Source organism: Phyllostomus discolor, chromosome 1 (assembly GCF_004126475.2).
Source record: "Phyllostomus discolor isolate MPI-MPIP mPhyDis1 chromosome 1, mPhyDis1.pri.v3, whole genome shotgun sequence".
In the NCBI taxonomy this organism is placed as follows: domain Eukaryota; kingdom Metazoa; phylum Chordata; class Mammalia; order Chiroptera; family Phyllostomidae; genus Phyllostomus; species Phyllostomus discolor.
In genome coordinates this window covers 161,988,066-162,002,734 of record NC_040903.2, presented here as the reverse complement: position 1 = coordinate 162,002,734, position 14,669 = coordinate 161,988,066, and the positions used below count along the sequence as shown (strand labels likewise).

General features: G+C 40.1%; 1 protein-coding gene across 1 annotated transcript in view; it reads left to right on the top strand.

Annotated features, from left to right (window-relative positions):
* The window catches only part of ATP8B4 (ATPase phospholipid transporting 8B4 (putative)), a 195,559-nt gene that overhangs the window by 40,084 nt on the left and 140,806 nt on the right, over window positions 1-14,669 (top strand). The window contains 3 exon segments of the mRNA XM_036033364.1: window positions 5,158-5,271; window positions 8,258-8,356; window positions 10,848-10,909. Of these exon segments, the coding sequence (XP_035889257.1) occupies window positions 5,158-5,271; window positions 8,258-8,356; window positions 10,848-10,909 (275 nt within the window).

The following is a 14,669-nucleotide window of genomic DNA, read 5'->3' as shown; positions in this document are numbered from 1 at the left end:
AGCACTTGGGTTAAAGCATTAGCTTCCCAGTGTAAGACCCTCCAGCACTCTCTTTTTCCCTCTGGTTCCACAACTGGAGGCATTTGAAACAGTGGCTGGTCCACTGTGAGTAACTGGGATGAGCAGAGTCTCCCTGCTGGCTTATGTGGGACAAGTATCACGAGCAAGAAGCAAACCCTTACTGTGTTAAGCTATGAGGATTCTGGAGTTGTTTGTTACTGTGGCATACCCGGTTTATCCTGCCTAGTGCATTGGATTTCCTAATTCATTTGAATTATTTAAGGGCTGCTCCCCCAAGTCCTATATTTGTATAATTTTTCAACTTAGCAAAAATACTTTCACATCTTTTCATCTCCACAATAGTCCTATATATAGATGAGAAATGTTAGCCTTATTCTGCCAGTGAAAGAATTGAGGTGAACTCCTCAAATGCTGTTTGCAGTGTTTATTTTCCATTTGCTTTGTTTTCTTAAGCAGTACATTACACATTCAAATCTCATTATAAAGAATCATACTTCTCATTTTATTACTATTTCATGTGATGGCCCACCTCTGAAGAACCTATCACCTTTTACTTTATTCTTTCCCCACACCAAGTCATCGGTGTTGAAAGTACCAAGGCCTCTGGCTGCTGTAGCCTCTATTGGTCAGATTAATCAAGGAAGTGGCTAGCTATACTGTGCCTGTCTTGAGCTGTGTCAGTGGCCAAGAAAAACACTCTTGAGGCGGGATGAGAGGGAATACAAGGAAGCTGTAATCATACATTAGGCACTAGATAACTGGGACTCTGACTGAGCAGTTGACTAAAGAAGGAAAGGTAATATACAGCATTTCCCTTGGTAAGAAAGTGGCAGCAAACTAGAAATACAGAGTAGGGAAGAGAGCAAGGGCTGACTGCTCTGAAAGCAGAACAGATATCTGCTTTGCACTGAATTGGGGGAGCATTAGTGGTGAAGAGGGCAGGCTCTGCACGCAGAGCACTTGAGTTCAAATCCTGATTTGACCACTAATAAGCTGTGTAAACTTGCACAAATGACTTGATCTCTCTGAACCTTGAACTCCCCTTAAATATAGTAGGGATAGTAGTACCCATTTCATGAGGATAGTGTGAGGATAAAATGAGTTGTGAAATGCAAAGCTCTTAGGACAGTACACATAGTAAAATCTTGATACATATCAAGATTTTAATAATAATAATTATTATTATTATTATCACTTGTTGCTACCACCCTAGTCCTAAGACACCTACCATCTCTCACTTTGACTAATTCAAAGGCCTCCTCATTGGTCTTCTCACATCTATTCTTGTGTCTTTTCTAGTTTGTTCTCTACCTCGTAGCTAGGGTAATGTCTTAAAATTAGAATCCATCAAGTTATTTCTTTGTTTAAAACCTTTCAGTCATTCCTTCCTCACTTATAATAAATTATAGCTTCCAAGGAACTTCACTCCCTAGCCTCAGTTCCAATGTCTGTAATAAAGCCTCATAGTTTCTCTTTGAGATGCCCAAGTGTGCCATCTTCTGCCCACCTCACGGCCTTCATACTGACATATTTTAGATGAGCAATGTTTTTTTCCTTATCTTGATATTGCTTTTCAGGTGGAGGGGTCTCTTTGCGGGTATCCTTCTCTCTCCACCTCTTTACGTACTCTGCCCCATGGGAGGTGGAGTCGTGTGCCAATTTCAGAGGAATACCTGGGCTTCCTCAGCTTACTTAGCCCTGCCCTCTCCCCTTGGAAGTGAGCTTCCTACAGGGAGGAGGTCGTCTCTGATGGTCCTTGAGGTGTAGGCTCTTTTCCACTACGTGGGAGGCCTGCCCTAGATTGGATTGCCTCTGCCTGTGCGGTTAAGTCTGCCTCATCAGGGGGTCATTAATGGGCTCACCTACCTAACAAACTAAACCCATGACTTCCAGCTTGGCTTCTATTAGTGCTAAAGATGCTATGTGGATTCTCCAGATGTATTCTTTTCTACTTTGTCTCGTCCTCCTCCTCTTCACGCTTGTCCTCCTCTATCTTATTTTCTGGCTTGGGATGCTTCTAGTGGTCCATGGTGTAAAAGCTAAGGGGCCGTGGAGAAGATATCTCCCGCTGTATTGTGGAATGAACTATACTAAAATTTGGCTGTAGACTGGCTCTGTGAGGTGGCTGAATATTAATTTGCCTGATTTAAGGTCTTAACAATACTCATATTCTTGGACAGGGCAGTGGAAATGAAAACATTTTTTTTCCTTTTGATTGAAAAACAAAGGTAAATGGGTTCAGAGAGTCTCCAGGAGGGGGAGCCCTCATTCCTTGGTCTTAGTCACAGCCATGAGGATTTGCATCATCTGTGACTAAGTCACAACAGATCCAGCAGAACAAACACAACCATTGCTCTAGTTTGAGCAAATAGGAGAAAATTGTCCTAGTCCCCATTTGGCATGATCACTTTGTACCACACAATTAGCCGTAGTGTTCCACACTCCACCTATGTGGAATCCAATTTTGTAGGAGAGCTTTTTAATAATTCCTGCCATGGTTTTGAATGTCACAGTTGATGTTCAGTCTGTCCTTTTAGCATGATGCAGGCTTAACCTCTATTTTAGTTTCAACTTAGAGGAAAAATATAAAACCTAAATAGGAATATGTGATTCTTTTTGTTAACTGCTTTTTCTCCTTAGCTTTCCTCTCCCCTATTATCTTCTCCCAGTCTCTCCTTTATAAAAATGTGTCATGACAGTTCTCACAGCTTTCCTTCCTAAGCCAGCTCTTGAACAGATAATTCATTGCAAAATAGCCATCATTAACTCACAGACCAGTTTTTAGCACATCACTATGTATCAGGCCAGCTAAGCTGGAAATTCTTCTCTCGATACTTCTTACTTGCCCACAACTTATTGCACAGAGCTGGACAGATTGATTCCTAGTAGACGTTAAAAATGACCATTTAACAGATGACTCTTTTTCTTTAAAGAGTATCAGTGATTTTAGTAGCAGTCAGTGTAGGCACACTTAAAACAAGGCACACCAACTAACTGCTCTTTTAAAATGTCAGTGGGTGGAAACTCTCTGGGCATGCAGATTCTGAACTTCGATAAGACTCCAGATTTCTCACACTATCTTTGTAGGTAAGATAGATTTCAGCCTCATGGGAGTATATTTAGGTGGATTTATGAATGGTTAAATAAAACATACTTAGTATGTTCTACATAAACACCTGAAAAAGATGTGAACAATAATCTGTGCAGAGGTCTGTAGTAGTTTGTCAAAGCTTTGTTTCTTTACTTAAAAATTTTAGGGGTATTTAGCCCTGTCCATTTTTAAAAATTGAATTTATTAGGGTGACATTGATTAATAACATTGCATAAGTTTCAGGTGTACAATTCTATTATCTATCATCTGTATATTGAATTGTGTGCTCACCATTCAAAGTCTAGTCTCCTTCTGTTACCATATGTTTGACCCCCTTTACCCTCCTCAACCTTCCTGCACCTCCCTTTTCCTCTGGTAACCACCCTTCTGTTGTCTGTGTCTATGAGTTTGTTTGTTTTGTTGTTTGTTTTATATCCCTCATATGAGTGAAATCATATGGTTCTTGTTCTTTTCTGTCTGACATTTCATTTAGCATGATATTCTCAAGATCCACCCACATTGCAAATGGCAGTATTTCATAATTTCTAGTGGTTGGGTAGTATTACACTGTGTATGTGCAATGCATTTTCTCTATCTAATTGTCCACTGAAGGACAGTTATAGTCCTGTCCTTTCTAATGAACAGTCTATAGCTTTTACAGGGTGTCCAAACTTTTGTTGTCTCTGGGCCACACTGGGTAAAGAAGAGTTGTGTTGGGCCACACATTCAATACATTGTGACAGATAATCACAAAAAGATGTCATAATGTTTTAAGTAAATTTATGATTTTGTGTTGGGTTGCATTTACAGCCATCCTGGGCCACATGTGGCCTGTGGGCTACAGGTTGGACACCCAGAAGAATAATAGAAGGCATGTGTTTGAAACTCTTTGATGACACAGAGCTGGGAAGAATATTGAATAGTTGGGGATAGTTCACTTAAGGGAAAATATTTTAATTAGGCCAGTATAATAGGAATGTATGAAAGGTCTTGTACATCAGTATTTAAAAAAATCAATTCCATATTCTTAGGAAGGGGAGATCTGATTCAATTGTAATTTATAAAGAAATACTCCAGAGGTTTTAGTTCATCAAAACTCAATATGAATAAACAGTGAGATACGACTGCCAAAATGCTAATGAAATTTAAGTCATGTTAATACAATAGACCAGGAGCACAGGACATCAAAGTCTCTGTTGTAGAAGGATTAGTTGAACTGAATTGTTAATATGTGCTTGTTCTGGGCACCATGTTTTAAGAGAGATGCAGAGAAATTGGAATATATCTAGAGGAAGCTGATCAGGCAGAGATGTCTACAAAATAAGTCACAGAGAATGGCTTAGGGATTTGGGAATGTCTGGATCAGAGTGGAGAAGATTGAGGGAAGCTCTAGAAGTGATTTTTGAAATGCTGAAGTTTGTCAACACACAAAGGATTTAGATTTGGATTAGGTTACCCCAGCGATGGATTTGGCACATGTCAAGAAGTTACAAGGAGGCAGATTTGGGTTTCTCATCATAAAAAACTTTCTAGCAATCTCCATTCTGAAATGGAGACAGGCTGCCTTGCAAGGTGGTTAGTTTCTCAACACAGAAGACTTTCAAAGGAAGGTCCATGAGCCCCTCGTCAGAGTTCTCAAAAGGGCCATGCTTTAGCAAAGTGGATCAAATGATCTCGAAGTTCCTACTAACCTCATGGGCCTCAGCAGTGAGCTCAGTGTCTGCATACAGTGGGTGCTCAAGCATTATCTGCCAAATGAATGAATGCATAAGTGTAAAAAACTCAGGGGCAGACTTTAGCACCTGATACATTTTTTAGTCATAGGTGATTTTATGGCATTGAACAGTAATTTCACCTAGTTTTAGAAGCATGTCATCTTGGGAAAAGTGAAGGCCTTGGGCCACATAGAGTTTAAAATTTCCTAAATAACTGGCTTATATTTCTTGCTGTGGTACAATGCATGCTCAGCCTTGTAAGTTTTAGGGCTATTTCTGATAATGAACAATGCCTTGCCCGAAAATAACGTGATGCTCTTTCTTTTCCAGGATAATCGTATCCATACATCCAAGTACAACATTCTCACCTTCTTGCCAATTAATTTATTTGAACAGTTCCAAAGAGTGGCAAATGCCTATTTCCTTTCTCTTCTGATTTTACAGGTAACTGTTGATGTACTATTTCTCCACGATCTGTTTATTAAAAGTATTCACATAATTTGAAAAAGTAAGTTAATTCACTTAGCGAAATGTTCACAATTAGTAAAACCCTCCTTATCAGATTTTTTACGTTATTATTGCTATTTCTCTTCACAAATGTGGGAGGGCTAGGAATGGGTAAAAACCAGGACACTCATCATTTTCAGCACTGAGGTAACTTTAAAATGCAGTCTTGCACTTCATCTGAGCCAAACCAGAGGTTAATAATTACTGCTGGTGGCCTCCCTCCTTTCTGTGTCTCCCTCTCCTGTCCGCAGTGTGGGTGTCAGCGGCAGTGGAGCCCACAAGTCCAGCTGAGTAGTACTTTGTGGAACCTGATCTGGCGAATTTCATTTGCTTCTAAGAACACTGATATATTTTACATATATATATATATATAAATAAATGATGTATGCTGTATGTTATTTCACTGTAGAGTGATTTTTAAATAGTTTTGAGTGGTTAATTGGTAGTTAGATACGTTGCTTTTTTCTCCTATTTAACTAAATTTTGGGCCTAAATGGAATTTAAGGTTTTAGTGATATTTGAGAAAGGCAAGGGTATACTTCAGAGAATACACATACAGATAAACAACTCACATTAGCCAGTTATTTACTTAGTATTTATTTTAGGGCAATGTAATCACACTAAACTGGTAGATTCAGAATGTGCTGGAATCTGCACTAATTATAGGAGGTAAGCAGACAGATTAGATGTGTGCCATCTAGATTAGTAGCTTGAGAGCTATTTTTCTTTAATTGAGTAATTATTTGTATTAAGAATCTTTTGGTTGTGGGTGGCAGAAACCTCAATTCTTTTTTTCCTTTTTATTAAACGTATTGGGGGTGACACTGGTTAACAAAATTATACAGGTTTCAGGTGCACAGTTCCACAACACACCACCTGCACACTGCATTGTGTGTTTACTACCCCAAGTCAAGTCTCGTCATTACTATTTATTTCCCCTTCTCTCCACCACCTCCTCCTGCCGTCCCCCCACGCCCGCCCTGCCACTGGCAATTATCATGCTGTTGCCCTTGTCAGGGAGTTTCTCTCTTTTTTTCTTTTCTTTTCTTTCTTTCTTTCCCTTTTTTTTTTTTTTTTTTTGTTTGCTCAGTACCCTCCACCCCTTCCACCCAGGCTCCCAGCTACCCCTCCCCCACCAACAGCTGTCTACCTGCACTCTGTCTATGAGTGTGTCTCACTTTTAAGCAAAAAGGGAATATATTCATGAGTATTTGTCACTTAATGTATGACTGGATTCGTGGGCAAACTATTTCAACAGAATGTGACTTTACTTTCCGCAGTTTCCTTCTTGTTGGCTTCCCTCTCTGGCAGGCCTTTTCTACCTGGCGGACCCCAAAATGTCTAAACTCTTCTCCTCCCAGCTTCAACTCCAATATGAAAGACAGAGAGAAGGAGAGGGAAGGACATTGGCTCTGACTGAATCATACCATGTTACACCTCCATCCCTAAACCAATCACTGTGGCTCAAGAATCTATCACAGTGATTGTCTTTACCTAGGTCACATGCCAAAATCTGGAGCCAGGATGGAATCAGTGCACCAAAATTACATGGACTGAAAGTAGAAGGGTTTGGGTAGTTTCCTAAGAAAATAAGGGTTAATTGAGAAAAACTGGATGCTAAACAGGAAAAAAAAGTGATGAAACCACAACTTATAATTTATTGAAGGGACTTTAGAATCCTAGATTTCTTTTTGTCCCTCTGTGAATTTCCTTTTGGTTTCTTCACATAATTTATACCGTTACAGAATTTTGAGCTCATTTCTCTAATGGCTTTCGTGTTTTTGGTCAAAGGCTTTTGTTCACAGAATTTATATCCAGAAGGGACCTTTGGGATGGTTTAGTCCAGCTTCCTTTCTTTTGTTGATGAAGAAATAAGACCTAGAGACATCAGATGATGTATCAAGCTTTTACCACAAGTTAATGATAAAACTAGGACTAGAATTCAGCTTTTCTGCCACCCTGTCCAATGCTTTTCTTGGTACCTCAGAGTCTTTTGAGAGTTGTTTGTTTTTTAAATCTTATGCGGAAGCTATCATGTAAAATTGATTAAGTGTAGAGCTGTTTTAATGGGGCCTGATCTCTAAAAACTGACCATCTCCACCCAGCCCTTCCCCACTTGATGGCCCTGAAGCAACTCCAAATTGTACCTCACTTGAAAACCACCTGTCTGAGAGAGTCATCTCAACTGTCATGATGTCTCTGTCAGGTGGGTGGCTTTGGAGGAACTAGGCACAAGGCTTTGGAGTCTTTTTCATCGAGGTTCAAATTTCATCGGTGTATGTTCTTGGCTGAGTTGCCTGACTTCTCAGATACTTATTTACACAATGGGAAAATGATTCCCAGGGGAATCATTTGACTCTGGGGGAACATTCATAGTGTATTCTGTGCTTTGCATTCGAGTGCTATTTCCATGGAATACAAGCCCCGTGGGCTTGTATAAAACAATGCTGGTGCAGAGTCTAAGTCAATGAACTTCTCTCGGGATCAAATGACATAATACACAGAAAGTACTTGGTACAGTGTCAAGGTAGATGCTCGAAAAATCTCTTTTTGGGAATTGACGAGGAGTTGGTCAAGTTATTAAAAGTTGAGATGAGAGATTGAGAAAAGACAAATGATGTTTATTACCTGGACAAAGATCATCATCTGTGAATGATTTCAAGAAGCTTACTTGTTAACTTGCTATAGAAAATTATTATTCTTTTGCCAGGCAGTTTGAAAAGTGATTCAATGATACTCCTATTCTATGTGTCTTATAGCTGAATGCAAACACTTAAATTATGGAAAGTCATTCTACATTTGTACAAGTAAATGAATAAAATCCCACTAATTGCTGGCAAGTCTTATAAAATTCAATGTCAACATTTAGAAGATATATTTACTAAATATAAAAGCCCTAATCTATTTAAAATATTTGTTTCAGCTGATTCCAGAAATTTCTTCCTTGTCCTGGTTTACCACCATTGTGCCTTTGGTCCTGGTGATAACTATGACAGCTGTCAAAGATGCCACAGATGACTATGTGAGTATTTGCTTTTGAGGAGTCCTGAAATCTCAGTTTCAATTGTGACCTCTCAGAATAGAAAATGGAGATTCAATTGAAATTTTTGAATGAAGCTCTTTTGGTCAATGTGATATAAAACTCTTCTGTTATTTGATGATCAATACAAGTTTTAGGTTCAGCAATGATTTGAATAATGATATTTGGAAAAAATGTCTAACTTTCCCACATTATCTAATCTTTGAGAAATAGTATGCATTTAGATGCAAGAATTGCCACAGTTTGGCTTTAAAGTTCTTATTCGTATAGACATACTTCATAGAAGAATGAAGTGGTAAAGTAGAAAGAAAGAAAGAGAGGAAGGGAGAAGTTCTGGAGAAAGATACCTTTCTCCACCAGGTTCTAGCAGAGTAACATGAGGCAAACCACTTCTCCGAACCTTTACTTGCGTGAATAATGTGGCCAGTGGCATCAGCACTGTGGATGCTGTGTGTAAGGCACTTAACGCAAAGCCTGCCTCACAGTGGGCACAAAATTAATGCTTGTTCTCTGCTCACTTCCTTTCCTGACCAGTTCCTTTCTGAGCCTTCATAGCTATTTCTGAGGTAGAAATTGTCAAGAAGAGCCAGCCCGAGATGACCATTTCTAGTCCTTCCAGACTGCCTGTTTCCGTACCAAGACCCCCCTCAGCAAAGCCTGAGCAGAAGTGAGTGAGAGTGGCCCCATCTTAAGGCCCGGAGAGCGGGCAACTCAAAGTTCAGGGGTGAACTCTTTGGTGTTTTTCTGTGATGCCCAGCTGGTCAATTTTGGGGACTATTTTCAGGTTAGATACAGATGTGACTAAGTACCAAGTCTCCTTTTTCTCCACTACAGTTAATGCTTAAACAGGCTTTTATTCTGTGATTATATGTGCTGGTTCAACAACTAGATATCTTTATGAGGCAGGGTCTTGGCAGAAAAAAGATGTCACCTTAAATGAGGGAAGTCTGGGCTAGGATTAATAATGAGGAAACCATTTACGGAGGGTATGGAAGAGGAAAAGCATGTGGGATACTTACATGGATGGCAAAAACTACCTTTTGGCGAGAAGGGGCAAAGGAAGGAAGCCACTACCAAACTTGAAGCTGCAGCCGAGGGCTGCGTGCAGCAACTGGGGCTTCCTGTAGAGGAAACAGCCACTGTTAACTCAGCTTGAAGGAAGCCAGGGAATTTCACTTTCCTCTGGCACTCTGATCTCTGCCAGTGCTACCTAATGGTCAAACCCAACTGGAAGCCAGAGGGAAAGGACAACACAGGTCAGCTTCCCCTGGCACAGGGCAGAGTGGAGGAGGATGGGTATAGATATGGAGAAACAAATGGAAATTATCTAGCACCCCTGTCAATTTATGTGCTTAGACAAAATAATTGCTTCCATTTTTATTGTCCTATTGGTGGGGAGAAGATTGTATGCCAATGATGGGCTGACTTAATTTACTCTTCTACCAATATTATCAATTCTTTCTGTGTTAACAAATGCCAAATATCTTATTCTTTCTGGTAATACCCAGTACTTACACCTGGAGATCAGTGTAATTGTATGCACTGGGCACAGCATAAAGGAAAGATTAGGATGAGTTTGAGAAGGATGTTGAGGAGGGAAGGACAGATTGAAGCATTCAGTGTATTGTGATATTGATGTAATATATGAATATTTTTATAAGGAGAAGACACTAATCCTGATAATTATGATCTATGAAATCAGTTTCATGTTTTTTTTTTTTTAGTTTCATGTTTTTTGATACTACTAGTGTTCATTTAGGCTAATCGGTTGAAATAACACCTTAAACTTTAGCCTAATACTATCTGATATTGATAGTTCATGTAGAAAGTCTTATATGAATGGCTGCTAATTTATCAATTTAGTAGAAGGATCATAAATAACATTTGGATTCTCTAAGCAATAAAAGATGTTTACATTACTGGGATATACAATAAGAAATAGTATCCTTTGTGCATAAATATGCAAAGCCACACCAAATGTGGTTCAGTATTGTATTTTGATTTTTTAAAATACTTAATACTTGATAAGATCATTACTAACAATTAGAAATTCTAGAGAATAAAAACACACATTGTTACAAGTATTTTGTCAGCTTCAAAGAAATCCGTAAAACAGAATGAATGATGTTCCAATGAAGACATCAAAATTAATGTATGTTTTTTTCCTGGAGCTATGTGGCAGAGTGAAAGGCAGATTGTCTTCTTAGAAGAAACTAAAAATGTGTGGAAATTGGGAAGAGCATGTGGCTAGACTCATTCCATGGGTGACACCCAGAGTGAGGTTTAATGAGAAGGGTCATGATTCAGACTTAGAACACGTGGAGCTGGGTCCAAGGTAACCATGAGCTGTGCTGATTTTGGACCGATGGTGACATTGTTCAAACAGATGAGCTCAAAGTACCTTCAGTGTTCCTATTTGTGCTGACAAGGTCTGATTTAATATGTTTTTTTCCACAAACACTTTGATTTTCAGTTTCGCCACAAGAGTGATAATCAAGTGAATAATCGGCAATCTGAAGTGCTTATCGGCAACAAGTAAGAACTGCATCCTTTGGGTGGGGTTATCTTAAAGACTTCTGGGGCCACAAAACAGGTCTCAACAATGGGTGACTTATTTTTTAGTTAGATATAGATATTTCTTTTCCCTTTTATTAAAAATTGCAATGTAAGTCCATTTTCTGTTTATGGTTCTTTCTTATGCCCAGCAAATGCTTGTGCTAGACACTCAATGCCTACTTCAAATCCCTTTGGAGTTCCTTCGGTGGAGCATAGATGCATCATGGCCAGTGCCCATTTCTAGACCTAACGCTATTCAGAATTGGCACACATGTGATGTCTTGTATATGTAGCAGGCATTTCATAAATACTGAATTGTTTAATTTGGTAATTTCTGGGGAATATTGCTAGAGAGACTTTGATACATTACTATATCAAGACAGTGATAAGAATTTTATATTCACTTTGTAGCTGATTTTAGAATGAATTATCTCCCATAACACAGGTTTTTCATTGCTCTTACATTCATCAATCAATAAAGAAATATTTATGGGAATTGTTCTTGAATCTGAAATGCTTTAAAATGTGTATTTACCAACAACAGAAAAAAACTCCTCCATAAAACTTAGCAAAAAGTAAATTTCAAATCTTCATTCCATTGTTTCTTAGTCTCTTTCTCTTTGTCCTTTTTTTTTTTTTGCTAATAATGAGAGAGAGAAAAGTAAGTTTGTAGCAAGTACTTCAGTCTGGCAGTCAACATTATCTTTCCATGATTTTGAATCATTTGGATACAGTGAACAATATAGTTTTCAAAGGATATCATAAAACAAATTAATCACATGAAACGGAAAGTTTCCTGAATGGTGCTTTCATTGTGCCCTCCTTCCTTCCTCCTCCCCCTGTGCCTCTTCTCCCTGCAGGAGAGGCTGATGAGGGCTCTTGCCCCAGCATGAATCCCAGGTCCAAGACGTCCTGCCAGGAGCACTCAGGGAAGCCTCCAGTAGCTGGTGGCACCCACCCCAGTAGGATGCCCACCCCAGTAGTATCTGGACTCCCTTAATCCCCTGCAGACTTTTTATTTTATCCCTGGATTATGGCCCACAGGCGCTAATGGTAGACCCAAAAGCACTTTCCTGATTACCATAAAGTTGAGTATGCATTAACTACTGTCTGAGATCCAGTTCCCTAGAGGCAGAACCTGAGACGAGGATTCCCATCCAGGGGTTCACAAGAAAGCTCTCGTAGGGCCTCCAGGTGGAGGCCTCAGTGTCTGTCACTGCCCAGACAGTGCCACAAATTTTAACTGCTCATTGGAGAGTCATTAAAAGACCTGCTAAGGCTACTAGTTCAAATTCACTATGTAACTGTACATATCTTTAACACACTTTATATGAGATGATACTTCACGGTAATGAGACTAATTATCAAATGTTCCCAGGGAATTAGTTAAAACTGAAGACTTGAGAAAGTCAAGATATGCAGCAGTACAGCTTAAAGCCACACAACACATTAGCGTACAAAAGTCACTGCCTCTTAAGAACTTGCTTAACCACAGAATTATTCAGTGTCAGGACTAAACTCACACTTAAAGTCTCTCTGAGTATAAAACTCATGCTTTTAACCACCATATTACAGTGGCAACACTTCAAAACTTGTTAACAATGGAAATGAACCGCATGGTTCTAGGCATCTTTCTGGCTCGTTCATGTCCCACCAGGATCGCACTTGCGGAGTCTGTCTGTAACTGTGGTTTTAGATGAAGATCATTTTTCTTCGCCACACACTTAACACCATTTTCTTAAACAATCCAGTATAGAAGAACTATATGTATTCATTACAATGTTAGTGATCAGATATTCAGGAACCTGATGGCCACATGTCTCCCACATGTGCTAGCTAACATTGTCATTATTATTAGAAGCAACTTCAGTGCTACTTCTGTGTGGTTTCATTTAGCTTTTGGTTGAGTTCTTATGAGGTAGCATCTCTGTAATGCAGTATGGTGTGAGGTTTTAAAATGTATTGTTGCTGATGTTGTAAAGTGGAAGGGAGAAGCACATGTCTTTGAGCTGGAGTATTCTTTAGGATTCAGTTAAAACCAGGCAAGTTTTTTAAAAAAGATTTTATTTATTTATTTCTAGAGAGAGAGGAAGGGAGGGAGAAAGAGAGGGAAAGAAACATCAGTGTGTGGTTGTCTTTGGCATGCACCCTACTGGGGACCTGGCCCACAACCCAGGCATGTGCTCTGACTGGGGATCGAACCAGGAGCCCTTTTGTTCACAGGCCAGAGCTCAATCCACTGAGCCACACCAGCTAGGGCAAGACTTTTTATTTGTAAATTACCTACTACTGTGAACTCTTGAAGGGCACCTCTCTTAATTACATCTGTGTCCCTTGAGCCTAGCACAGTGTCTGTTAAATTTTCAAACTGAGCAGCAACGAGTATCCTTGCTGAGAGGGAATTTACCAGAAGAGCTTGACCTGCCAAATTTTGCTGAGCCCCATCATTAGACAGTTCCTGTGGCTGGGAGGGTGGTCTTTGCATGATGTTCTTGGGCTACGGAGACTGGCTTTTGACTTTTTGGTTTTTAAAAGTTGGAGACATCAAAGGGACTCAGATCTGAGATAGCCCAGGGAGTTTGGAGTCCTCCTTGGAGCTGGTGGTTGTTGAGGGTGCTGCTGGCCTCTGCCTAGACCATCATTGTCTTCCTGTGCTCATGCCCGGCTCCTGTGTAACATCACTCCTAAGGGCTTGAGCCTGCCCACTTTCTTCAAAACGCTGCCCTTGGGGTACTGGAGCCAGTTTTTCGATGTGGCAGGATTAGGGAATATCAGCACTTCAGTCTCAAATTGAAGAAGCTCTGAGGTGTTATTTGCACCTCTGAGCTCCTCTGGAGACCAGGCTGAGGATGGGACTTTGCCTGCAATCACACTTCTGTGTGACTTTCCCCTCTTCCTTGTATTGCTTCTCATTTCTCTTACCAGTCTCTCCTCCAAGTATTTTCTTATGAACCCCTGGACGGGAATCCTTGTCTCAGGTTCTGCCTCTAGGGAACTGGATCTCAGGGAGGTCCAGGTACTGCTGGGGTGGGCACCCTACTGGGGTGGGTGCCACCAGCTACTGGAGGCTTCCCTGAGTGCTCCTGGCAGGACGCCTTGGACCTGGGATTCATGGTGGGGCAAGAGACCTCATCAGCCTCTCCTGGAGGGAGAAGAAGCACAGGAGGAGGAGGCTGCTGACGGGAGTGGGTCACAGTGAAAGCACCATTCAGGAAACCTGGGTCTCTGTAAGTGGCCACTGTGTGACTTTGGGCAATTAATTTTTCTTTTGGGCTTCACATCTCCCTCTCTCTGTGCTAAGAAGGTGGGCAGCTATTTTCCCAATACATATTTACTGAGCAAATGCCGTGTGTGGGCTGCAGTGCTTCTACATGTAACTCTAATAAAACCCCAAGGTGTGGGCAATGCTGCCTAATTTTAGAAATAGAGATGAAGACCCAGCAAGGGAGTGACTTGTCCAGGGTTTCATGGCAAGTAAAGATGTAAATTAGACTTCTACCCAATCATAAAGCAATGTGTAGGTATGAAATTGTGTTCTGCCCGTATCTTCACTATTTATTTTATATGTGAAGGGCTTTGTAGAACAATTATAGAACTGTAAACATAATTACATAATAAATATGTAGCTTATATGTAATATACAGGGTTGGCAAAAGTAACACTTGCTTGAGTGTGGTTGGTAGGGTAATAATATGGATGTAATAATTTATAGTTTTGATTTGAACATTTTACCTAAAAT